Source organism: Panthera pardus, unplaced genomic scaffold, assembly GCF_024362965.1.
Source record: "Panthera pardus isolate Hobbes unplaced genomic scaffold, ASM2436296v1 HiC_scaffold_8, whole genome shotgun sequence".
Classification (NCBI taxonomy): domain Eukaryota; kingdom Metazoa; phylum Chordata; class Mammalia; order Carnivora; family Felidae; genus Panthera; species Panthera pardus.
In genome coordinates this window covers 78,884,887-78,912,067 of record NW_026527013.1, presented here as the reverse complement: position 1 = coordinate 78,912,067, position 27,181 = coordinate 78,884,887, and the positions used below count along the sequence as shown (strand labels likewise).

Here is a 27,181-nt window from a genome sequence, read left to right as displayed (position 1 = left end):
AAGGGCACACAAATCTGCCCTGCCCAGAGTTGAGCTAATCCACTGTAGCCTGGCAGTTTGTCATTTGGACAAATATCCTGCGCTCTGGAGTCTGACCTTCTGGTAGAGCCCAATCTCTTTTTTAGACTTGGAAGCTGGAGGCCCTCTATGTCTCTCATGCAATATAGCTGCAAGGTTAAATGCCCCAAGAGGCTCCTGTTCTCGGTCGCACACTGTGCCCTCAGCGGAGCTATAGGTCTTCACTGCACAGGTCACCATGGCAGACTCCACTGGTAGCCGGTCTCATCAACCGCCATCCCACCCCCGCTTCTCCCCACCCTTTCCTTGCTAATGGATCTGCACTTTTGTTCTGATATCTGACATAGAACAGGCAGCACGGAAACGGGGGGGGGTCTCTTCCCAGAACCTTGAGAAGAATCATGGCTACTTTCATCCCGTGTCACTGCAATCCCATCCACCAACTGGTGTAGGAGTGGGCATGTGACCCGTTTCTGCTAGATGTGAATGGAAGCCTGCTGGGGGAGCTCATTGGAAGATTTTCTTCCCTGAGAAATGACAGAAGCTGGCTTCTTAGAAAGACTCCCTTTCCATTCGTCCCTTTCCACTCTTTGGAGAATGCTACTGGGTGAGGATGTGACCAGAGCTGTTGCAGACACAGTGAGATCATGTAGGACAGGCAGAAAGGGTTGAAGGGATTCTCCCTCAGAAACACCATATTGCAGGGGCGCCTGGGTGGCTCGGTCGGTTAAGCGTCCGACTTTGGCTCAGGTCATGATCTCACAGTTCATAAGTTCAAGCCCCTCATCAGGCTTTCTGCTGTCAGCACAGAGCCCACTTCAGATCCTCTGTCCTCCCCTCTCTCTGTCCCTCCCCAGCTCTTTCTCTCAAAAATACATAGACACAGGAAGGAAGGAAGGAAGGAAGGAAGGAAGGAAGGAAGGAAGGAAGGAAGGAAACACCATATTGCAGAGATGCTGAGCCAAGCTTGGAACCACCTATCTCTGGACATCCTGTTAGGTGAGAGGAATAAACAACCATAGTGTATATATACTGTATGGGTTCAATTTTTTATTCCTGGCAGTCAAAGGCATTCCTCATTGTCCCTATTTCTGTACTGGCCAAGCAGCAAAGTCTTAGGCTGCTTGTGAACCACAGGTCAACATCATTCCCAGAAATAGGAAGTGAATTGGCCTTCATTCATCACACAGATAGAAGGGAGGAGGAACTCACTCCATCTTGATGCATGATTGATTTTTTTTTTTTTTTAAAGATCTTCTTTATTTAAATAACCTCTCCACCCCACACGGGGCTCGAGCTCACAATCCCGAGATGAAAAGTCGCGTGTCTCACTGACTGAGCCAGCCAGGTGCCCGATTCAGGATTGGTTTTATCTACACAGCCCATGACATTGAGGGACAGTCGAAGCTAACCTTGCAGGGCTCAAGCTGGGAGCAGAGCAACCCGGCCGTGGGGTCCCACGTTCCAGGACCCCCTGCCTTTAGCTCTGTGATGGTAGCACCAGGCAGTCCCTTCTTAAGTGTTTGGAGGGCAAACATAAACAAGCCTTCAGCTCATGCCTCCTTACATTTCCCACCTTGATTTCAATGACCTTCTGAATTGTCAAAAGTGGACTCTTTCAAGGAATTGGGAAGGAATTGTACCTTAATGTTAATCGCCAATCATGCTGACATGAAATGCTTCCTCCCCTCCCCTCCCCTCCCCTCCCCTCCCCTCCCCTCCTCTCCTCTCCTATCCTCTCCTTTCCTCTATACTCTCTCTCTCTTTCTCTCTCTCTCTCTCTCTCTCTCAGTTCTGGTGCCATATGGTCACACTTACTAATAACAATAAAACTCCAAATCAACAGGGGAGAAAGGCGGCTAGGGCTGGCACCTGGCACACCGCTAAGACAGACGGTTTCCAAAGCAGGCGAGGCAGACGAACTCTGGAAAACCAGAGGCTCCATATTCTGATGCGCAAGGCCACAAGGCCAGCTCCCCAGTGGGCTTATATAAACACCGTTTCTCAAGCATCCTTGGCCCACAGATACTCAGGTGTTTAAAGGATTATAACCAGTAGGGAGCCCTGCCCTTTCCTTCTGTGATTTTCAAGGGTATTTTGAAGGCAATCATTCAACGTCAGGGTGTACCTTTCCATAAAACACTGTGTTGGCAGCCTCTCCTTGGGAGTGCGTGCTGTCTGACATGATGACCTAAATGCCCGCAGAGCACTGGGGGAGGGGGGAGGAATGCATGGATGGAAACAAGGTGGCCTACCGCAAGAGGTCTGGGGTGGTGGGTAGAGAAATGACAGTCTAACTTCTCGGGTTCGTCGGCTCCGTCCATCTCCCCTTCATCACTTGACAGTCGGCTGGTGAGGTCACCTCCAGCTGGGGGTAGCGGGGGTTCCGGAGTGCAGCCACTGTGATTTGAAGATGTGTTGCTACTGATGCTATTTGCAGATGATGGTCTAAGGGCAAGGAGAGAAACGGACAGAATAAACTTTTCTGAGGCAGCAAGACCCATTCAGCTGAAGGGAGCTCGGAAGGAGACCCATTGGCTTTCTCAACGTACCGAGGAAAGCAGGTCAATGGCAGATTGACACAAGGCAAAAATTCAGGCTGAGAGCAGGTTAGCTCTCGGTTAGAGAGCCGACCAGCTCTCTAAAATGATCCCATGGAAGTTAGGCCCTGCCGGGCTTCAATTCAGGCACCAGGGAAAACTCCCATAGTCTAAGTGGAACATAAAATACAGTACTGTAACAGAGAGTTAACTTCAAACCAGTCTTCTAATGAATGCAGTCACAATTACTCATCTCTTTGCACATAAGTAATTTGCACTTGCCAGATAGTTGCTTCTCTCTGAAAGTAGACCCTGACAGGAAGTTCAACAGAATAAACAACTTCAAACCAATTAACAGACCATGGGTGATGATGAAGATAGCCCCATACTTGTTGTTACTCTTAAATTATAGCTTTATGCAACTGTTACCCTACTGGCATGAAAAAAGGTTTTGTCCCAATGATGGGGCACAAGTCTCTTACTCCACAGCCAGATTTGTTTCTTTTTTTTTTCTTTTCTCTCTCTCTCTCTCTCTCTCTCTCTTTTTCCTTTTTTTATAAGTAAGCTCTATACCCAACGTGGGGCTTGAACTTACGACCCTGAGATCAAGAGTCTCATGCTTTGCTGACTGTGCCAGCCAGGTGCCCCCAGATCTGTTTCTTAATATCAAGTCACATGTAGTTCAATTGTATCTTCTGAGGATGGATGTGTCCATTTAATTTTTGACAAGCCACCAGAACCACAGGCTGGCATGACTGGCTTCCAGTGGGTTCTGAAGAAATAGGTTTCTTAATGAAGGCATGAATGAATTCCTTGTGTATGAACAAAACCTAGCAGATCTCATCTCAATGACGGCTGAGCTTATAGAAAAGCAGTGTCATAGTCAGAAGCACTACATGCTTCACAAGCAGCAAAAAACAAAACAAAACAAAACAAAGCAAAACCAAAATCAAAAACAACACATTCATGTTGGTAAAAGGGTTAGAAGAGGAATAGTCAACGTTAGCTGTCAGTTGTTTTTCCTGCTTTTTCACTTTCATCAGGTGATTGACCAAGGAGAAATAAAGGGAGAAAAAGAAGTTTTGGAGAAAAAAAATTAGTTTTCTGTATTCTTCTCTGAAAGCTGCCCCTTCAAGCAGTGTGAAACAGCACCGTTGATTTTCTCCCTATTCCCTCAACTTCCCTCGGAATTCTTTGTTGCTCTGAAATCTTTCCAGCTGTCAAATACCTGAGTTCAAACCAGATCCCCAAAGCACAGTCATTTAACTTAATTATTTATTAATGTTTATTTATTTTTTGAGAGAGCGTAAGTGTGGGAGGGGCAGAAAGAGGGGAACAGAGGATCCGAAGTGGGTTCTGTGCTGACAGCAGTGAGCCTGATGTGGGGCCTCAACTCACGAACCGTGAGATCATCACTTGAGCCGGAGTCGGACGCTCAACGGACTGAACCACCCAGGTGTCCCAAACACAGTCATTTAAAGCAAAGCCGCAAAAGTCCCAAATGTCCATCAACAGATGAATGGATAAAATGGTATATCCATACAATGGAATGTTAAACCTTAAAAAAGAAGGAAATTCTGTCACGTGCTACAACATGGATGAATCTTGAAGACATTATGCTAAGTGAAATAAGCCAGTGACAAAGGACAAATATTGTATGATTCCACTTATATGAGGCACCTAGAATAGTCAAGTTCATAGAGATAGACAGTAGGACAGTGGTTACAGGTGATGGTGGATGGGGAATGGGGAGTTAGTGTTTAATGGGTACAGAGCTTCAAAATGAGATGATAGAAAGTTCTGGAGAGGGATGGTGGTGATGGTTGCACCACAATGTGAATGTACTTATGCCACATACTGTACACGTAGAAATGGTTAAAATGGTAAATTTTACATTATGTATATTTTACCATAGTAACGAAGCCCATAAGAAACCAAACCCAAGGCCCCAGGTAGTTTTTTTAGTGTTACTACGAGAACTCTGTTGCTGTGACACTTTGTTCCTGACTATCACCTTCCCATATTTATGAAAACAAAAATGCCATTCATTCTGCATGTTCAAAGTGTATGGTCCGGAGGACACATCTCCCCAGGTGCATTCCCACATACCTACTCCCTTGTACCAGAAGGGGCAACGTTATTGCCTATTTACGGCTGAAGACACATACAGGAAAACAATGTTTCTAATGCTGAAACATATAAAGAAAGAAAGCAGCATCCATAATCCTGCCACTCCAGATCAAGTGCTATTACCATTCTGATTTATATCCTTCCAGATTTCTCTACTGTGCATACACGGGCACATGCATTTTTAAGCAAGAACTGGCTCACACTGTATATACTATTTTCAGACATGCTTTTTTTTTTGCCTAGTGATGTTGTAGAAATCATTCCGTGGGTAGAATTAGATCGTTTTTAATATCCCCAATATTCCATAGTATGGATAGATCATAATTGACTGAATTATTACTTAACTATGTCTATTGATGGACATTTATGTTGTTTCCAAAATTTCTAGCAGCCTCTTTTTGAGGCCTTTCCCACTGTGTTAGGACCTCCTTGTCCTACAGGAGATAAAAGTGAGCTGGATTTTATTTAGTGTGATTAATAGCATCACAGTTATATAGGAAAATATCTTTACATTTATTATTATTATTTTAAATATTTTTTAAACTCTATTTACTTATTTAGAGAGAGGGAGAAGAGAAGTCGCCTCCCAAGCAGGCTCCGTAAGAGCCTGATGCAGGGCTCAATCTCACGAATGGTGAGATTATAACCTGATCCGAAATTGAGAGTCCATTTAACCCCTAAACCAAGAACAGGAATTTCACTTATCTTGCTAATGATTGATTTGTTAAAGGGTGTGAAAAATACATACATTTTTTTTTTCCTCTGGGGAGGTTGCAAATTTTCCTCACTTTTAAAAAGAGACACAAGGAAGTGGTCTCCACCTTCATCTGGAAGTACCAAGTACCACAGCCATCTTGCTATAAAACTTTGAACATGAAGGCCGAAGACTGAAGAGGGTGGAATAAAAGAAAGGCAGGGAATGTGAGCCAATTCCGCATCTCTGGGGACTGGTGCCCTGTCGCCTCTGGACTTCTTGTCACATGTGGTAACAATTTTTTTTTTAATTTTTTAATGTTTATATATTTTTGACAGAGAGACAGAGCCTGAGTGGGGGAGGGGCAGAGAGAGAGGGAGACAGAATCCGAAGCAGGCTTCAGGCTCTGAGCTGTCAGCTCAGAGCCCGACGCGGGGCTCGAACCCACAGACTGTGAGATCATGACCTGAGCCGAAGTCGGACGCTCAGCTGACTGAGCCACCCAGGCGCCCCAACGATTTGTTTTTTAATTTTAATTTTTAGAGAGAGAGAGACAGAGTGAGACAGAGAGTGAGAGAGAGAGAGCACATGAGCGGGAGAGAAGGGCAGAGGGAGAGAAAGAGAGAATCCCAAGCAGTGTCCCCCATCAGTGCTCAGTAAGGACCCTGACATGGAGATTGATCCCACGGCCCTGGGATCATGACCTGAGCCAAAATCAAGAGTGGGGTGCTCAACTGACTGAGCCACCCAGGCGCCCTGCATGTGATAAAATGTTTAATTATTGAAGCGATCAGGAAGACTAGGTTTTCTGCTATTTGCACTTGAAGCATCCCAATGGATACAGAGTGAACATGAGATTTTAACATACTTTGAGAAGACAGAAGGTGTCTGGAGAAGTGTTAACTGCAGAGCCAGGAGCTGGCTGACCGCAGAGCCTGGAGCTACCTAGGGCTGCAAAAGTCATGGGTGAGGTGTGGGCTAAGTCTCGAGGGAGAGCTGAAGGTCTTCCCATGTGGTAGCTGGACCTACAGGTCAACACCACCACCTCACATGGCCAGATGATGCACCGCTGCCCCTGCCAGGTCCCATCCTCTCCAACCAACTCTCCAACAAGAGAACAAAGGTTTACTCTGCAGAGAAACTGAACTGGAGAGACCTTAGACAAGGGGCTGCCGGGCTCGGCAGAGATCAGGAGAGAAGCAGAGGGCTGGAAACAAGGTGACTGGGGGCTATCTCTAGTTAGTGGGCACTTCCGGAATGCCTATCACCATGAAGGATTCACTCCCTGAGAAACTGAATGGCCTTGAAAAAGCTTCCAGATCTTGCCTTTCAGAATCCTTTTTGCTGACACACCCACACAAAGACTTCCAATCAGCCTGTTAGTGCTTCTCTTTTAAATGTGAATGGTTAGGCACCCCACCCCCCCCTTCAGCTCAGGTCAGATCTCGAGGTTCATGAGTTCCAGCCCCACATCAGGTTCTGTGCTGACAGCTCAGAGCCTGGAGCCTGCTTCAGATTCTGTGTCTTCCTCTCTCTCTGCCCCTCCCCTGCTTGTGCTCTCTCTCTCTCTCTCTCTCTCTCTCTCTCTCAAAAATAAACATTAAAAAAATTTAAATGTGAATGCTTAGGGATCACCAAACATTCCTGGAACATCGCCATTATGAGACCGACTAGCCAAACATCAAATGCACAGCACGAAAGAAATCAAGATAGCAAAGGAAAGAGGAAACAACTAAAAAAAACCACCTGTCTTCAAAGATATTAGAATGGTATTACCTCTGCAAAATGATAGTATCTTGTATGATATTATGAGAAGCAATTAGAAGTTCTTTTTATCTAAGAACCAGATCCTAGAATTTTAAAAAGTGAATCATAAGTGGATTATTTCACATACACTTTTGAAGGTAAAATAAAAGAAAATCTTTCAGAAAGTAGAACAAGAGATGAAGAGAAACAGGGGAAAAGAGGTAAAAGAATGAAAACATCAGAGCAAAAGGTCCAACATCCAGCTAATGGGAAGTCAATAGAGAGAATAAAGACAATAGTGGGGAGAAAATTAGCCAAGATGTAGCATAGGAAAATATCCCAGAAACAGGGGTTTCCAGACGAAAAAGATCCACTGAGTACCCAGTACAATGAAAGAAAACAGACCCATATCCAGTGATATCTGAAATTTTAAAGCCCCAGGCTTCAGAGATTAAAAACTGATCACGCACAAAGAAATGAGAATCTGAATGATACCAAACTTCTCAATAAAATTTTTTGATGCTAGAAGCCAATAAAAAAATGCCTTCATAATTCTGTAGGGAAATGATTTTCTTTCTTTCTTTCTTTCTTTCTTTCTTTCTTTCTTTCTTTCTTTCTTTCTTTCTTTTTTTAATGTTTATTTATTTTTGAGAGAAAGAGAGCACAAGTTGAGGAGAGGCAGAGAAAGAGGGAGACACAGAACTCGAAGCAGGCTCCAGGCTCTGAACTGTCAGCACAGAGCTCGACACGGGGCTCAAACCCACAAACCATGAGATCATGACCTGAGCCAAAGCTGGACGCTTAAGTGACAGCCACCCAGGTGCTCCACGCAAGGAAATGATTTTCAATCCAGTTACATACTCATAGAGATTATCAGTTAAGTGTGAGGGTAGAATAAAAACATTCAGGGGTGCCTGACATCAGGTCATAATCTTGCAGTTCTCGAGTTTGAGCCCTGCATTGAGCTCTGTGCTGAAAGCTCAGAGCCTGGAGCCTGCTTCGGATTCTGTGTCTCCCTCTCTCTCTGCCCCTCCCCGACTTGCACACATGTGCTCTTTCTCTCTCTCTCTCTCTCTCAAAAACAAATAAAAACATTAAAAAAATTTTTCTCAGGCATGTAAGGGTTCTAAAAATTGACCCCCTTTGAACCTTTTCACAGGAAACTGATGGAGGAGATACTCTACCAAAATCAAGGAGCAAGCCAAGAGAGAGGAAGGCAATGGGATCCAGGAAACAGGTGCTCTGACACAGAGTGGGTGGAGAGACTTCCAGCATGGCATGAACTCTATTTTTCATTCTAAGTCTTTTGGTTCTATTTGACTTTTGAGCTATGTGACCATTTTACTTGGATTTAAAAAAATAAAGTTTCATTAAGGAAAAAAAGAAAACAAATGGTTGAAACACTTAAGAGTAAATTCTGCTTGCCAGATAAAAGAGCGATGAGGGGAGGAGAATTCTGGAGAGTGAAGCTGAGCATGGAAATCCGTGTCCAGAGCAGAATTGGCTCCGAGAGCGGAGCCGGAATCACGAGTGATGATGGTGTGCAAGGCACCAGTGAAGAAGGAGCTCTGAATGTGTTCCTTTCCAGGCTTGTTTCACTCGAGATGTATCCACCCTCCTGGCGATGATGGGAGACGCTTCCAAGACGTTCCAGCAGAGCCTGGGGAGGGAAGGAGTGTGCTGGAACCAACCTGTGTCTCAGGAAAAACAAGGCTTGGCAAGGAGTGATGGGGAATGGGACAACCAGTCATGGGAAGGTGTTGAAAACATTGCTCAAGTTTGATAAGCTGCCATCCCCCTCAGCACGACATCACCCTCCGCTCTCCAGTTACCAGTCTGGTCTAAAGACAATGTACGTGATAAAGGTCCGTGCCCAGTTCCACTCAGGGAACCTTACAGGAAGTCCCCTCCCCCACCCCTTGGATGAGGCGTGAGCCTCAGGCTGTCTGAGTGCTTTGGGGAAGAGAACACAAGGCAACTGACCTTAACTGGGTCCTACTATGTGCGAGGCATGCAACGTACGTTTTCTTGTGCGAGTGACCCACTGCTTTAGGTGGGTATAAGTGCTATCTACACTTCTCAGATGAGGAAATGGGTGGCAAAGCTACTAACAAGTGGACATGAGACTTGATATGGTCTGCTTGACTTCAAAGCCCCCCATATTGAGAAACAGATGTAGAAAAAGCAGAGGGACAAATATTCAGCCGAGGCTTACAGTGTAGCCATAACATTTGTCCTAATGAGGCACAAGCTGGAGTCGCTTTCACTCCAGAAGCATCTTTGCCCTTTTTTAGGTATCCAGAACCTTCTGCCTGTCTCCTCACTACCCTTGTCAGTCTAAGAGTCATTGGATTTTGCCATTTTTATACTTTAACATTAGATGTGCGAGCGTCTACAAGACAGAAGGGAATGTGCCTAGATTTTGTCAGTCTTGGCTTCCACAGCCTATCTTTTCCTCCCTCCCTCCCTCCTGGGGGCCAGAGACTGGCTTGTCAGAGCCTGGCTTAACCCTCTGCTCTTCTCCCCCTTTCCTAAAGAATCCTCATGGTTTTGGTTAGGCTGGTCATCCATAGCTCTTGGGATGTTCCCTTAGAGTCGGGATGAAGAAACAGAGCACAGTAGCATGTTATTCAAGGGCCCCCAGGTTGGTAAGCAGTGGCCAAAAGGATGGGCAACTGGAAATTAGGTGGCACCAAGGCCTTTATTACTCACACTGCTTTCCCATGAAATGCTACTACCACTGACTACCAGTTTCCATTAATTGAGTGTTTATTAGGAGCTTAGTACTTATCACTTAATTCTTCTTAGCTCTGCTTTACAGATGAGCTGCTTGAAGCTGGAGAAACCCAGAAACAGGATGGTGCTCATCTTGTTACTAAGCATGGAGCTGACGTTTGCACTTCCAACCTTGTTCCAATGCTTGTTATCTGACTTAAACTTGTCCAGCTCTAGAGCTAAGTTCTTTTCTCAGGAACCCTTGACAAGAATGGGTTGCAGTTCAAGAATATGAGAAGTGAAATATTTTCAAAGTTGCCAAACAATATGTAAGAAATAAATTCACACAGGGCACCTGGGGGGGCTCAGTTGGTTAAGCATGTGACTCTTGATTTTTGGCTCAGGTCACCATATCACATTCTGGATTGTGAGTTTGGGCCCCACATTGGGCTCTGTGCTGACAGTGCAGAACCTGCTTAAGATTCTCTCTCTTTGCCCCTCTCCGGCTTGTGCACACGGGCGTGTGCTCTCTCTTTCTCTCTCAAAATAAACAAACAAACAAAAAAAAGAAATTCACACGTGGTAGCATTTCCTACAAAAGGAATTCATGATTGGGAAGGGATTACAATATTTCCATTTACATGTGGTAATTTTTTTGCCAATTAGCAATAATTACTGTGACTGAAATATTAAATTTTTTTTTAACGTTTATTTTTGAGACAGAGAGAGAGACAGAGCATGAACGGGGGAGGGTCAGAGAGAGGGAGACACAGCATCCGAAACAGGCTCCAGGCTCTGAGCTGTCAGCACAGAGCCCGACATGGGGCTCAAACTCACCGACCGCGAGATCATGACCTGAGCTGAAGTCGGCCGCTTAACCGACTGAGCCACCCAGGCGCCCCGTGACTGAAATATTATATGTATTGTATATCATGAATATGAGGAAACAATGTTTTATGTTTTAGGTGAGGACATTAAAATTCTTTTTTTTTATTTAAGATTTTAGTTTTTTTTTTATGTTTATTTATTTTTTACAGAGAAAGACAGAGTGTGAGAGCAGAGGAGGGGCACAGAGAGAGGGAAACACAGAATCTGAAGCAAGCCTCAGGCTCTGAGCTGTCAGCACAGAGCCCAACATGGGGCTTAAACTCACGAACTGTGAGATCATGACCTCAGCTGAAGTCGGGTGCTTAACCGACTGAGCCACCCAGGCGCCCCTAAAGATTTTAGTTTTAAGTGATCTCTATACCGAACATGGGGCTTGAACTTACAACCATGAGATCAAGAATCACATGCTCTACTGACTGAGACAGCCAGACGCCCCAAGGAGGGCATTAAATTCTGATCATGCTTTTTCAATCCCTGATTGTATGGCATTTCATCCTAAGTAAAACCAAGTGAAAAAGAACATTATTTCCCACAAAGTTTGAGCAGAGTTCATCCCTGAGTTTTCTGGTGTCTACCTCAACCTTGAAAAACATCTTTAACAATTATTGTTAGCCAACATTTATAATGCACCTCCTTTGCCTCTTCCATTCAGAGACATTCTTTTTGCTGATTGACCTCATTCTTTCTCTTTCTTCTGCTTCCTTATGAGAACATAAACACTTGGCATTTCTCTATTGACAAACATTCCCTGGAAAATTAAGTAAAAAAGGAACATTAAGAAGCAGCTCTTAAACCTCCACTGCCTGGTTTTGCTTTTTTAACAGCTGCCCCATGGCTTCTCTGTTACACCAGGTACTCTGTCTGCTAGGGTGAAAAATGCTTCCATCTTGATGGTGAACCTGAACCATACAATAAAGGAGGGTTTTCAAACTGGGTTCCCCAGAGCCCTTGGGGACTTGACAGGGATCCCTCGGGTGGGCTGGGGGGACAGCAGGCTGAGAGTTATATGTGTGATGGAAGCAGAGCTGAGCTGGAGTTAGGTGGAGGCAGGTCTGCTTTTTTTTTTTTTTTTTTTTTTTTAACGTTTATTGTTGAGAAACAGAGAGACAGAGCATGAGCAGGGGAGGGGCAGAGAATGGGAGACACAGAATCTGAAGCAGGTTCCAGCCTCTGAACTGTCAGCACAGAGCCCGGCGTGGGGCTCAAACTCACGAACTGTGAGATCATGATCTGAGCTGAAGTCAGATGTTTAACCGACTGAGCCACCTAGGCGCTCCAAGATCTGCTTTTATATTGGGTACCATGTACGGTTTTGTAGGAATAAAAAAGTTCTACAGCCACAAAAAAGTTTGAAAGCCGCTGTACATAGGCTTGAATCCCCTCCCAGAAATTTGGAACAGAACCATCTGCTGAACTCCAAAGCTAAGGAAAGGTAATATCCTTCACCAACATCTGGCGTGACAGTAAGAAGTAGTTGTAAAATGATCCTGCAAAATGGTGGGAAACGTAAGTTGGTAGTAACAACACAGCAATGGTTATGATGCAGGAAACGTGTGTGTGTGGGGCCATTCCATCTACTGTGTCCTCCTGAACCTGAAGCCAAGGTTGGCGGTTCTGACAGAGGGACTCTGGCTATCAAACTGGATCTGGCTTGTGCCAGTGGAAGGCATGAAGGTGAGAACCCAGTAGATCAGTAACAACTGTCATCAAATATTTGCTTTTGCTTTAAAAATCAACTCCATCCCCTTCTTTTATAACTATGTTCTCTTTAATCTTCAAAAAATTTTTTTAAAAAGCTTATTCATTTTGAGAGAGAGAGAAAGAGAGACAGAGAGTGAGTATGCGAGCAGGGGAGGGGCAGGGAGAGAAGAAGAGAGAGAATCCCAAGTAGGCTCCCAACTGTAGGCTCATGAACTGTGAGATCATGACCTGAGCTGAAATAAAGAGTCGGACATTTAATCGGCTGAGCCACCCAGGCGCCCACAACTGTGTTCTCTTCATGCTTACTTGCTGACTAAACAATTACCCCTTGAGATTCATACTGTACGCATTAAAAATGATCTGAAGGGGCGCCTGGGTGGCTCAGTCAGTTGGGCGGCCGACTTCAGCTCAGGTCATGATCTCACGGTCCGTGAGTTCGAGCCCCGCGTCGGGCTCTGTGCTGACGGCTCAGAGCCTGGAGCCTGTTTCAGATTCTGTGTCTCCCTCTCTCTGACACTCCCCCGTTCATGCTCTGTCTCTCTCTGTCTCAAAAATAAATAAACGTTAAAAAAAAAATTTTTTTTTTAAAAAATGATCTGAAAATACCACTATCTGCAAGTCTCATATTTTGTTATTAATGTTTCCTTTTCATGAAGTTCTGGATATTTGAGTCTTCTAAACTCTAGATTCTTTTTTTTTTTTAATTTTTAATTTTTATTTTTGAAAGAAAGAGAGAGAGAGACAGAGACGGAGTGCTAGTGGGGGAGGAGCAGAGAGAGAGGGAGACACAGAATCCAAAGCAGGCTCCAGGTTCCGAGCTGTCAGCACAGAGTCCGACATGGGGCTTGAACCCATGAACCTCGAGATCATAACCTGAGCTGAAGTTGGACGTTGAACTGACTGAGCCACCTGGGCACCCCTAAACTCTAGATTCTTAAAAAGCAGGCTCTAATTTCGTTCATCTCTGTACTACTGCTTGGAAGTACCTAACATAGTACAGGCATACCTCAGAGACATCACGGGTTTGGTTCCACCCCGCTGCCATAAAGCCAATATTGCAATAAAGCGAATCGAATTCATTTTGGGGGGGGGGTTTCCCAGTGCATAGAAAAAATTATGTTTACATTATACTATAGTCTATTAAGTGTGCAATGGCATTATATCTAATTTACATACTCTAACAAACACTTCGTTGACACAGAGACATAGTGCGCGATTGCTGTTGGGAAAATGGCACCGACAGACTTCCTCGATGCAGGGTTGCCCCACACCTTCAATTTGTAACAAATTGCAGTATCTGTGAAGCGCAATAAAACGAGGTCTGTCTGTACCTTGCTTATGAAGCAAGCACTAGATAAATATTTGGGAATGAAGGGCTCCCTGTCTTATTACCTGGAAATCGGTCGGCTGCTTAGTACCCCACGGCCCATCAAAACAGACACGCATAGATTTTAAATCGTTCTTAATCCAAATGGGTTTTAATTCTGTTTTCTGTTCTTTCCTTTCTGTCCAGGACAACCAAATAAAACCCCAAACAGATGGCTCAGCTTTCTTGGTGTGGAGGGAAATGTAAGGACAAACAGCCTCTGTGATGCCAATTTTCCTTTCGCCCCGATCAGAGGAGACTCGTGGAAAAAAAGTCACAAGATATCGTGGCAAATGGGCTCCTAAGGTGTGAGGACTACCCCACTCTGTGTCGGGAGCGTCCAACTAATCTAAAAACCCAGGCCACCAGAAAGTTGCCCGGTGGCTGTCATAGCTCAGCCTTCCCAGGTATTAACTTCCAGATTACTCTTGCTCTGTAAAAACACATACTGTCTGAAATAGGTCTGCTATGGTGATGATGATGATGGTGATGATGGTGATGACGGTGATGAGGATGACGACAGCAGGAACACCCACTGAACACAATACAGTGGGCACTGGCCGAGCCCCTTATGCCCGTGATCTTACTTACACTTCACAACCGCCTTACGAGGTAGGGCTCTTACGACTTCCAGATGCCACGTGATCAGCCCACACACGACCCAGCAAGGCAGAGCCACTTGACCAAGGACTCAGGGCTTCTACTGCCGAATGGGACTTACCTAGGAAGCACAGAGTTAGGCGGCCTGGATTTTGCAGGGGATGCGACTTTCGGTTCTGGCCCAGAGCTCCCCGAAGGTCCTGGCAGAGAGTCCTGCGCTGGCCCCGGTTGGTTTGGAAGTACTTCCCTCGCCGAAGTCAGGAGATGCTCTTTATCTTTGACTTCTTTTTCGCGGGACTTGGCTTTGTGTTCTGCCAGAAGGAGGTCAAATTGCTTTTTCCGGCCTGGGACTGCCCTCCGATGGCTTAGCGAATGTGTCTAAGGAGAAGAGAGATGAAAAGCACAGCCTCTTTGATCAGCACATAAACCTGCTTCCCCAGGCCCTCCATTTCAGAAACAGCAATTCATGGGAATTTGGAGGTGCTTGAAAAGTCAACTTCAAGGCAACGGCTCCTGTTCTGTGGCTGGGAAGAGGCAGACACCACACAAACGCAACCATGCCCTACACTCCTGGCGTTAAGAAGCCAAAGCTTCCTCCAGAAAATGGCTTAGGATGACCAGCTTCCGCGCAGAGCCCACGGAAACCTCTCTGGATGAAAGGCAACGGTGAGGGCGCGCTAGAGTTAATCCAGGTGCAGGTGGGAGGCTGGCTTGGGCCCGGACACACACGGCCGGCCACCGGGCAGAGGGAGCCACGGCCTCGAGCCCGGGGAGCACTAGCACTTCAGTGTGAAATACGGGGGCCGGGGGCTACCCGATGGCGGCCGCCTCGCGTCGGCTGTCCCCGTGGCCACCCGGCGTGGCCGGATCAGGGGCGCGGCCGCTCGTCCTCCCCTCCGGGGCTGCCTTTCAGGCGCTGCCGCCGTTGCCGCCGCTCCCGCATACATTAAAACGTAGCAGGGTTTAGAACCGCCTGTGAGTGCCTATAAATACAATTTACTGTCTGGCCTCACAAGTAACAGGGGAAGCCTATTTTTTTTTTTTTCCTTCTTAAAAAGCCAGCCAGCTTGAGGCAGGCACTCTGCTACCATGGAAGAGAAGAAAGCATTTCCCTTACAAAGAACAGCTGGGGGTCATGTCGAGGTTCCACACCCTGCCGTGTGCAGAGAGTGGCATGCAAACATTTCGACAAAGGCCCCAGCGAGAGCAGGAAGTATTTTTTATGGAAAGAGAAATACCTTGCAGGTGAGGGATCTTGTGCAAGGTTTCTTTGTCTCGGGATCCAATACTCCACAGTGTTTATTTGGGTCAAATTCTCTCTCTGGTTTAAGAAACAAACAAAAAATATAAGAAAAAAGGAGACTAAATAGGATTTGGCATTAAGACTACATTTAAAAAAAAATGCACATTTGCACCAACAAGTGAGACATTGTCAGGCAATCTGGGTTTTTTGTTTGTTTGTTTTGTTTTTCTTTTCCTTTCTTTCTTTTTCTTTTTCTTTCTTTTTTTTTTTTCCCCCAACCGGCCGCTAAAATGCTTCAAGAACCGCTCAGGGGAAAATGGCACTCCCCTTTGACCCCTGAGTTCCAGGTCCAGCTTCGGGAGGGATGTAAATGCAGCACAAGGCGCCGAGGGGAGGGTGGGGGCAGGCACCAGAGGGCGAGGAGCCCTGACGCTGTCACATTTTATGTCACTTGAAGAGTTCCCCAGGTACTTGGCACTTTGGGCATAGCTGGCTGCAGACCAGGAAGAGGGCCTGAGGTCCAAGGGCCACTGTGTCCTGGGCGGCTCCCCCCACCTTGCCTTCCTGCTGGTTTTTAGCCATTTAAGTGGGAGATTATTCCTTGACAGGTCAGTGTGACCTGCCTCTCTTGTGCTTTGCCACGTCTTCAGCACCAGGCTTTCCCTGCAGCCGCGTTGACCAGAAATGTCGTTTACCTGATTCGGGAATGTTCTGGCCGTGTCGTAGGCAGGGGCAGGGGGAAAGTTCGGGTGTGTGCTCTATGTGTGTCTGCATAGTTGTAAGTTGCCTGGAGGGCAGGGCCTGCTAGTCTCCCAGCTTGCTTTGCACCCAGCACGGGCCCTGTTGCTCCAAATGGGAATGAGCCAGGGCTAGCCAGCCCGTTGGGGCTGAAGGGCGGCTGTAGAGAGGCTAGGCTTTCTCCAGTTCCCGCCTTCTCCCTGGACTGTGGATGGCTCATGGTGAGGTTACTTCTAAGGACGCTGAACTTTTTATGCCCACTTATGGATCCTTTGCTCCTTCTGGATTACAGCAATGCTCCCTCCCCCTGGAGAAAGAGGGGAAGTGAGGTAATCCCTTAAGGACCCTTTAGGCTTCAAAGGTCCACCTCTCAGATGGTCTGTGCTGTTTCTGGAAGGCACCCAGCAGACACCTGAGTCCTGCAGCACAGGGATGACACAGCTCTTCTGGGCATTCAGGGAGGCCGGCAGCCGTGTTGGTGGGTGGGTGTGCAGGTGGGGGTTGTATATAAATTTGGGAATGTCTCCTTAAGAGGTCTGAATAGCTGCAAACTAAAAGGAAGTTACTCCGAGCACAATAACTGAATGTGTTCTGTTTTTAAAAGAGGGTTTGGGGGTTGTGCTGGTGGCTGCATCGGTGGTGATGATGATGGTTCGATAAAAAAACATTCTGACGTCCAAGACAGATTTCCTGGTTGGCTATCAAAATGCCTCCCATCTCTTTCTTTTTGTTTTTGTCATTGTCATCATCATCTTCTTCTCTTTCAAAGACTTGATTTTTAAGTAATCTCTACGCCCAATGTGGGGCTCAAACTCCCAACCTCGAGATCAAGAGTTGCATGTTCCACCGAATAAGCCAGCCAGGCACCATCCCCCCCGTCCCCCCGCCCCGCCTTTTTCTAGCTTCACTTTTAGGACTAGAAAACTGTGAGGCCTGGAGACGCCTGTTTCCTGTGTGCCCTCGCTGCCCACCAAGGAGGGCCTGGGCGCCGGGCCCCAGGCTGCCTGCCATGGAGTTCTTTCCCTCAGGCCTGTCGGAGTCAGACCAGGGCCCGGATCCACACCAGCTCTCACACTGGCCTGCAACTGAGCAGGTTGCTTGGCTGGGCAATAGGAGCTGGCCGCCAAATGTCAAAGTGAGATAGAAACAAGCGAGATAGAAACAAAAGACCCAATGAGACAAAACAACCAACAAAATGCAAAACCAACAGACACCAAGAACCCCCCCCCCCCCCCCCCCCCATATAACTTCAGGTCAGGGTGCAGGCTGGCAGCCATGGTCACGCTTCTGCCTCTGGACACTGCCCAGCCGGGCCTACTGGTTTTTCCAGGGATGTTACCACCCAGCTCTGCAGAGTGAAATTGAACTTTCCATTCAGGAAGAGAGCCAGGAGTAGGGGGCTCCTGTCTACACAGGGAGGCCCTGCAAGGCTCCAAGAGACTGCCAGGCTCTATCTTCCTTCCTTGATAGTGGGTGAATAGTACATAGAGACATTTTTAGGGTAAAGATTTTCTGAATGCTTTGGGGCCAAAATACTTTTAAGAAATAATTTTTTTTTTTTTTAAGTTACAGATGTAAGACAGGAAAACCAAAATACACATTAACACAAAGTACAAAATAAAAATGACCCACAATTCTTAGGTTGATTAAGAATTATGCTCCTACTAGAGGGCCCAGTTTCTCTCTCACAGGGTGGTTTTCATTGTATTTTCTTTTTTCTAGTCAACATTTGATAAATGCCCATGGTGTGTGAAGACGTTATAAAGTTTATAGCTTTTCTTGGTCTTTTGGAGGAAGCAGAACTGCCAGATTTAGTTCTACAACAAATCCAAAGCCAATATCATCCCTATGGGGGCCTCTAAGGGCAGCCATTGCCTCAAAGACTGGCCAAGTGCACCTTTCCAGGCATCCTGAGTGTCTACGCAGACAACCAAGAAGTAGATCTGGGAGAAATCCCTCAAGGCCTCACCTGCTGTGCTAGTCCAAGCATTCCTGAAGGGCAATTCCAACCTGATTATGTGGGAAAGGCAGTGGTAGCTCCAGACCACAGAATCAACATGGCAACCAACTAGACCAAAGGACAGAGTGGGGTAGATGGGACTGTCCCGAGCCCGCCCTGAGGTACTGTGGGGTATCACTGTGGTTGTCCACCTTCCCTGCACTGAGGCTTCCACGGAAACCCGGGGGGGGTGGGGCAGGCCAGCCTGTCAGCACACGGTAAGACCATCACAATGCATGGGCTGTTGTGGTTGGTGGAAAGCATCCTGCCTCCCGGGTCAAGAGGATCAACTCCCACTGAGTCGAGCGAGAGACCTCGTCCGACCCGGAAATAAGAGAACCATTTCTCCCTCGCATTTTTAGGCAGGGGTCCTGTTTGCACATAAATTCCGTGTCCCCCTTAAAATGAAACAGACCTGCTTAATTGTAAGAACACACCGCTCCTTGGTTACGAATATGACCCAGAGGCGCTCTAATCATGAGCCCGACTCTAACGACACAGACACATACCTGAAAGTCTCCTGTAAGGCTTGTTGTTGTTTTTGGTGCCATTTTGGTGTTTCTTGTCTATTGTGGCGGGCAAAATTCCTTTGCCATTTAAGATCTTCTCTGGGGAGGGTGGCACTGACTTAGACATCAAGACTGGCTTAATTAAAGGTGGGGTGGAGACGGCAGAGGACGAGGTGGAGCAGGAGGTGACCGCAGTAGTGGTTGTTGAGTTCATTTTGACATTGGCACCATCTGCCTTCACTAGATTAGGGATTTTCTCTAAACTGACTACAGGAACCGGAACGCTGAAAAATAAATGAATAGACACACACAATTGCCTTCTTTGATACATCTGGTCCGCTGAGAAGCTATACCCGCTTACCCTCATCAGAACACTTCCTTATCACTTATTTATACTCCTCTTACAAGCGAGCAGCGCGATCCCTTGATGGGAGGGAGATTTGTGCCTTGGAAAGGGCCAACGGGGGGTGTGAGGCTGGCGCAGCGCCAGGGATGGCATCGGAGCTGACTGATTACCTACTGTACCGGCTGTCCTCATAGACCCTGCAGCTCCCCCTTCTCAGCCCCGACATGTCGGCGGTCTCTGAGACAGCACCTTGGGCAGAACAAGGTGCCCGCTGTGAAGCTCAGAAGAGATGCTGTTTGTCCCCTGAAGAGGGTGTGCCACCGTGCCACTTGCTGACTCACATCCCCTCCCCCTGCTGCTCGCTGGTCTCCCACCTCGGCGATCAGGCCTGACATCTGCTTAGCTCGGGAGCGCTGACAGGCTCACACCGCACGAAGGCATGGCTGCGGGCCAGCGAGCCATGCTACCTGCTGTTGGAGGACTTCTGGATCACTCCTGTCCTGGGGATGGGCTCAGACTGAGAGAGGCACCATGTAACATTATCTAACATGCCATTTTAGGCAGCTAGTTATGTAAATAGGCAATTCTCAAGGCTGGCAGGTGAGAGGATGAATTTTAAGAAGACAGAGCACAAAGGTGCATGTTTGCTCTTCAAAATCTGTCACCATAGCCCCACTTCCCTGCGATTTCTCCGATAATGGATATGTGTTTGATTTCTGTGCATGTAATGCTGGGGGACCCTGTGTCTGGGGGGGCTGTGGAGGATTCTGTCTCAGGGTCTTGAAAGATGAGATGAGATGAATAAGCTTTTCTCTGGTTCCTGAACTGTTCTCTTTCCTCCTTGTAGGAGGGCAGAACGCTAACACTTCAGCTCCCCAATCGTCTCTGAGCTGAGAGGAGCCGACTTAGCTATTTGAATGCCAAATGATCTAGAATATAGCTTATACATACGTGCAGACAATGTAGGGCATGAGAGAGAGGCTGATTCTGCAGGGGAGGAGTCTCATCTGTCCACATGGCTGGCTGGCTCCTCTCAGATTTAGTCACAGATCGTTTTTTGGAACAATTTGTTCATGAAATTATTTTAGCGACCCCTCAGCCCTTGCCTCTTTGCTGACTTTGAAACAGGATCACAGGTGTTATTTATAGGTCTTTGCCAGTGAGAAGGGCACTCAGTGGTTAAGCAGATTGTCGCTGGACTTCACCCACTTTACCCTCGGACTACATGCTTTCTTGACCTGGGGAAAGATGGTGTGGGATTTCAAGTCCTACGTGAAGGGAAAGTGGAACAGTGGGTTTCAGTAATACACTAAGTCCCTGATAATTTCGTCTTTGATCAGTGTCTCAATCACTGAGTTATGTCCCGACTGCTGCTACCTTCTATTTAATGGCAATTCGCAAAGCACTCACAAAGCACTGAAGCACAAGAAGCCCTTGAAAAGTCAGCACGGTAAGAAGCTGGAAAGAGGTTACCTGGTGAAATTAGTGCTGCATTCCTGATTTTTTTTTTTCTGAATGGTAAAAAAATATAAAACCATGGGACATGGGATTCTTCTAGGCTCCTTCCCTCACTCAATTTTAAAAGACACAAACCATACAAATTAGGGTCTTGAAGAGATAGACGTGCACCCATGTTCACAGCAGCATAATTCACAACAACCAAAAGGTGAAAGCAACCCAAACGACAATTAACGGCTGGCTGGATACACAAACTGTGGTATATCCATTCAGTGGAATATTATTCAGCCTTAAAAAGGAAGGAAATTCTGACATATGGATGAACATTGATAACATTATGCTAAGTGAAGCAAGCCAGTCAGAAAAAGATGAGTATCGGAAGATTCCACTTTTGTGAGGTACCTAGAGTGGTCATATTCATACGGACACAAAGGAGAAATATGGTTGCCAAGGGCTGGGGTTGGGGGAGAACAGGGAGCTGTTATTTCATGGGTATAAAATTGCCGTTTTGCAAGATGAAGAGTTCTGGAGATTGGTTGTACAACGTGAATGTACGTAACACTATACATTAAAAGTGGTTAGAATGGCACATTTTCTTATGCTTATTTTATCACAAGTAAAAATACAAACCATTCCCTCCCCCCAACAAATCACAAAATTCATGGAACTTAAATTACTTAATACTTAAATATCCTGGCTTTAAAAACACATATTCTAACACATATTCTAAAAGCCTGCTTAAAAAGTTCCTGTTGAGGGGCGCCTGGGTGACTCCATCACTTAAGTGTCTGACTCTTGATTTTGGTTCAGGTCATGTTCTTACCGCTGTGAGATGGAGCCTGATGCCCTGGGCATGGAGCCTGCTTAGGATTCTCTATCTCTGCCCCTCCCCCACCCATGCGGGTGCTCCCTCTCCCCCTCTCGAAAAATGAAATGAAATGAAATAAAATAAAATAAAGCTCTTATTGATTTAGTCACCTTTGTCCTGATCTGTTGATTTCTGTTTTTTTTAGAATAAAAAGTTCAACTTTGGGTGGGAGGATTCTCTAGTGCCTGAGTGGCCTTCTCTGATATCCTTCTTTGTGAAGCCCAGTAAATTCAGGAAAGGAAATTAGGGCCCTGGGGTTTCAGGCTATTGTTGCATGAGTTGGTATGAGTAAAGGGAAGGCCTCTAGTTTCTGTGGAAAATGACCGGGGCATACGCTGAGTACCCATGAGTTCAGCCGACAAAGATATAATGTTGGGCTGGAATAATCTAGAGCAATCGTAAGAACTGAAATAAATGTAAACACCAAGCCAAATGGTCCTCAAATGCTCATGGTACAGTTTGTGTTTCTCCCCTAAAGTCAACGTCCAACTCCAACATGCTCCTTAATTCAGCCACGAGAGCACAGGTCCACTTGGTCCAGCCATCTGGAACAGTGCCAGCTGACTCATCTCTTTGGTAATGCTTCTTTCCAACTGTGTGTTAGTGAGTGAGCTTGAGCCAGGTGAGCTAGTATCTGTGACTGATCTCCCAACTTGGAATTTTCTCCACTATATAACAAGTGTGGTGCAGTCACACCCTCTACTGCCAATGCTTCCAGAACTCCAGACTTCAATCCCAACGCCCATAGGCAGGATGTGGAATTGGAGCCCATCAGAAATGAGAAGAGAAGGCTACTGTGAAGTTCCCTGGGATTGAGTTTTCTTGCATTGGAATGGGAGGCGTTGGGGAAAAAGGCTGATCAAGAGTGTTTCAAAGGGTTCCAAAGACCAGATGAATTGTAAGGAGCTGAGCCACTGAGTAAACGTCTCTGATGCCAAGTAATTGGGACCCATCTTGGCAGTGGGAGGGGATAGGAGACTCAGTTGTTTTAGGTTGGAATTCTAAGGGTGTCCAGTAACTAAATGGAGAAGGGCTGTAGATAGAGTGAAGGAGGAGAACCTGGGAACTGACCTGGATACTTTTTTTTTTTTTTTTTTAAGACTTTATGTTAAGTAATCTCTACCCGAAATGTAGGGCTTAAACTCACAACCCCGGGATCAAGAATTGCATGCCATTCTGACTAAGCCAACCAGGCACCACTGACGCGGATACTTTTATCTTTGGTTGTCCCTCTGCCCCTAAGGTTTTGGGCTTCCCCTCTAAGGTAACCTGCCTCTGGTCTGAGTTGAGAAGGTACTTCTGCTGGGAGTTAAAGCAGGGAAGCAGGCAGCTCAGTGGTGGTGGGCAGGGTCAAACACATCCTTAGAAGAAACGAGAATCAGAGAGAGAGAGAGAGGTGAAAAGCCTTCCTGTTTGCTCTTGCCAACCTGATTCCCCAAGATAAATGTCAGCCATCAGTCCACTGGAATATTTAGTCTCTTTTCTCCACTACTGTTGGCATCAGCTCTCAGATCATAAACTAACGAACAAAGGAGGAAATGATTCCAAGATGGTGCCACACAATTTGGAAAACCGATCCCAGACATTCCATCTCGTTTCAGCTGAGAGCCCTGGTCCCTGCTTCACTTACACACACATCCCGCGTGTGTCTACACTCCAGGGTGTGAGGGTGAGGCTGTCTGGAAACCATCATCTCACGACTGCCTCCTGCTTTCTCCCATGGTGCCCTTTCTCACTGTCCCACTTCCCCTACCATCACCGCTGGCCAGTACAGTGTCCCAGCCCTGGGCAGTGGACCCTGAATAACAGGTTTAATTTTTTCCATTGGAAAGAAGCCAAAAGATTCTGACCGCTGCTTTCTCAGTGTGGGTATCTCCCCCGCATAGAATCGCACTAACTCAAACATCTCCACGTGGGGTTGGGGGGCTGGGAGGGGTGGGTAGTTGGAAACACCCAGATGACTAAGCAGTTTATCACTCTGTTTGCTCAGGTGATAAACAAGCCTGGCAGTTACCGCCTCCCTCCCCAGGAAAGCCCAAGCCCCTCAAGTTTCAAGTTCCCTTTCTGTCTTAAGGGATGCAACTCACACACTTCCTGAGTCCCACAATCAGTTGCATTTATCACCTCGCTATTGTCCTTTCTTGGAGGAGCAGAGTTTGAAAGGGAAAGGTGAGTCTGGCTCTGTCCCTGTTGCTTTCATAATGCCTGTTTTGTTGGCTGCCAGGGAGCCCAGGGCTGCAGCTTGTTCCCCTGCTGTGTCTAATATACTGGGAGTAGTTATCTCCTTGTTAGCCCTGTACCTCTGTCTCTGGTCCGGGGAAGGGATCCTGGGAAGTCCTCCCTCACCCTCCTGGCTATGTGGGGGAGACATCTACCTTGCTTCTTTTCTGCCGCTTTGGCTGCCATGTCTTCTTCCTGAGTGCCTGTCTGAATTTATCATTCAGGACCAAGGAGGCTGCTCTGGCTTTAAGAAAAATGGCTCTCCCGGCACCAAGTGGATTCCTGCCTGGGGTGATGTCTGCAAAAGAGCAGAGGTGGAAGAATCTCACGGTGCCGTTTCAAGGGCCACCCGTGTCTTTCGGGACCAGCTGCTCTCCTGCCAGCTACATGGTCCTGTGGATCTGATTTATTCTTTCATCATCAACAGATAAGTCTTAAAAGAACGGTTCAGAAAATCTGGAGGCCTGCAGAAATCGTTGCCAGCTCTGCTCTACTTACCGGCGCAGGGTAAAGATGGATTTGACAGGCAAGAGCCCGAAGACATATGGTATTTGTGCTGTGGGTTATGTGTCTGATGAGAGTTCTCAGCTGTCTGATTTCTTCCCACCAATTCTTTCGACAAAGGCCCATGTGCCTGTGCTACTGGCCTGGCAGAATTTTGAGGATCTCTGAGTCACTGCCAGATCCTTGAACAGGCCACCTCACCCAGCCTCCTGCCTTCTAAGCAGTGACGGTATTTAAGTCATCCCAAATAAAAGGGGGGATTTACTCTATTTTAAAAGATCCTCAGAGAAGGAATTAAATTTGGCTCATTTGGATGCATTCTGGGAGCAGCTATCAGGACATTATTTACATCAAGTTTAAATTCTTCAAGTGGAAGAAATACCTGGGACATTCTTAAAGCCTGAGGGTCAGGCAATTGCTAAGAATCAGCCTCAGTAACAGAGCTACAAAGTCCTCAATGGATAGAGGAGGCACTATGTAAATCCCGATGAATGAATCAATGTTTTTTTTTTTTTTTTTTAATCTGGAAAAACATATTGGGAAAAACTTTTAGAAAGCCAATTTGTAAACACCTTAAGCAAACAGAAAACAGGGTAATCAACCACAGAGCACATAAATTAAAAAAAAAAAAAAAACCTGCCAGATTAATCTAATATTATTTTGTGGCTGAGGGTCAGGTCCGGTGGTCAGGGAGAAAGCACTGTGTTTACTCTCTCCTGGCCTTTGCACAGCTTTGGATTCACTCCCATATAACCCACCCTCAATAAACTGGGAAAACATGGTCAGACCACAGAGCTATTGGGGGTGAGAGGCCCTGGCAGCAGAGGCAAAAAAGATTGGGTAGCGGGGTCTCGTGCCAGCCCAGAGCGGTACCCAGCAGAGCGCACAGGGGCCTGTCGCCGGCCAGGAAGGTTAGAGCATCTCCGTCAGTGACTTGGGTGATGGGCCAACATCTCCATCAACTCGGAGGAGAGGTGGTTAGCCACTGAGAAGATGTGGGACTTTCCCTTCAGCCCATTATGAATGGGGGAGAGATGAACCTGGGGACTTTGAGGAATTGTAAAAGTGGCCAGGAGCAAGTGAAACAAGGAGGGTTGGATGTCATTGCTCTACGGGGCGTTGCAAGATAGTTTAGGATAAAATCGTTAGGAATATAGGCTTCAAATCAGACAAATCTAGATGCGAATCCTGCCAGTTGCCTTATGGTAGAAAAGCCATCAGACTTCCCGAGTCCAGGGCCTCGGCAAGCCCGTAAGGACTTCTGTGAGAATTAGAAGAGGGTGGCTGACCTGGAAAGTGGAAATGTGCCGGTTTCAGTTCCTCCCTGCCTCCTCGGCGGGGACAGACTCGTATAGGCATATGGGGGCTGCCCTCCCTACCTTATTTCAGGAACTTACCACTCTGGGCCTCAGTTTCCCTATCAGTAAAATGAAGATCATGGTAGAGATTTGAGGTGATTACATGAGATCATACAAACGGAGTGCTTAGCAAAGTGCTGGGCACACAGTTGGCCTTCAACAACTTGGAGCTAAAATAAAAAGGGGAGAGAAGATTGTGCTGTCCCCTCTCCCTACTGCCCCTGAGTCTTGTGGGGTATACCTCTGGGGTGCAACTCATCAGAAACTTGTGTCCTCTTTGCCTTCTGGTCCGACAATGGAGGGAGGGCCACACAAGGCGGGAGGAGGAAGGGGCTGGTGGCCTTCCATATTTACCATATTCACCCAGGGGAGGATCACTTTTGGGGGGGTGTAGTGAAGAGGAAAAACAGAACTAGGTAGGACATCTTCCCTTCCCCATTGCTTCTCAATCCCTGATCTTATATGCACGGCCCAAGCCTGGACGAGAGGTTAGAGATCCCAGCTGGAGAACGCATTCTGGAGGAAAAGTGAGCAGGAGGTAACAGGGGTCCTTCTGGCTCTAAGACATCTTCTGTAAGACTGACTGCATGGGTTCTCAGCTGCTTCAGATTTCCTGGAGGCAGAAGGCCCCAGCACCAGCCTCTGTTAAGTCTCTCCAGCACTTTGGTTAATCAGGGTTTTGCAAGGCCCGGAGCTCAGAAGGTGGTCCCCAAACCCGCTGGGAGATCAACAGGCACTAAATGCCATTCCTGGTGAGTCGTAATGCCCTAAGACTGTGGGAAAAAATCAGCAAGCTACAGGAAAGGAAGATGAAGAAGGGAAAACAGAGTCCTGGCACAGCAGGGTAAGTCGTGCAGGACAGGCTGTCTCTAGAGTGCACTTGGACCAGCTTGCCTGCTGTGCTGCTGCCTTGGGTGGCACATCCAGGAGGAGTGTGAGACCAACCCTAGGCCAGACCAATTGCACCTGCTCTGACAACTAAAAGTGTCAGTTAAAACGAATACTGAGTGAAATTCACATCAAGGCATAAATGGTATCAGAGCCTCTGAGGGCAGGACTTGAGACGTCAGTGACTAGGAAGCAAGTGGATCCTGGGGGGAGCGCTGGTGCAGAGCAGAACAGAGCCCCAACCAGCACCCCCCCCCCCCCCCCCCCCCCGGCCCAGGACAGGCTCAGGAGAAGCAAGCAGGAGCGCTCCCCTCTGTAGCCACCAGAGGTCATTGGCTCCCGCTACCAGAGCTGCAGGCGGCTCCCGTCTGCCCGGCCTGTTCCTCGCCTTCCAGACCCAGCACAGCCAAGACATTCACTGTCTCTCTCCGGCCCAGGAGCCAACACTGACTGGGGGGCGGTGGGGAGGGGAGAGGACTCCTCACAGAACATCCTCCCTCACCCCCTGCCAGGGGAGGCCCGGAGCCAAGCCCTGGGCTCAGGTCCTCAGCTTTTGCTTTCAGGAAGCTTGTTCTGAGCAGACTGGGGATGCACAAATGGCACGGTGTCCCTGGCTGCCTGTGGGTGCCCCAGCCTCTGCTCCCCACCGTCC

General features: G+C 47.1%; 1 protein-coding gene across 12 annotated transcripts in view; it reads right to left on the bottom strand.

Annotated features, from left to right (window-relative positions):
• Positions 1–27,181, bottom strand: part of ATXN7L1 (ataxin 7 like 1) — a 246,326-nt gene that overhangs the window by 14,759 nt on the left and 204,386 nt on the right. For all 12 annotated transcript variants that reach the window (XM_019451201.2, XM_019451202.2, XM_019451204.2 and 9 more), the window contains 4 exons: positions 18,888–19,171; positions 15,637–15,719; positions 14,520–14,776; positions 2,274–2,466 (listed from right to left, as the gene is read on the bottom strand). In XM_019451201.2, coding sequence (XP_019306746.1) covers positions 2,274–2,466; positions 14,520–14,776; positions 15,637–15,719; positions 18,888–19,171 — 817 coding nt within the window. The remainder of the gene's footprint in view (positions 1–2,273; positions 2,467–14,519; positions 14,777–15,636; positions 15,720–18,887; positions 19,172–27,181) is intronic.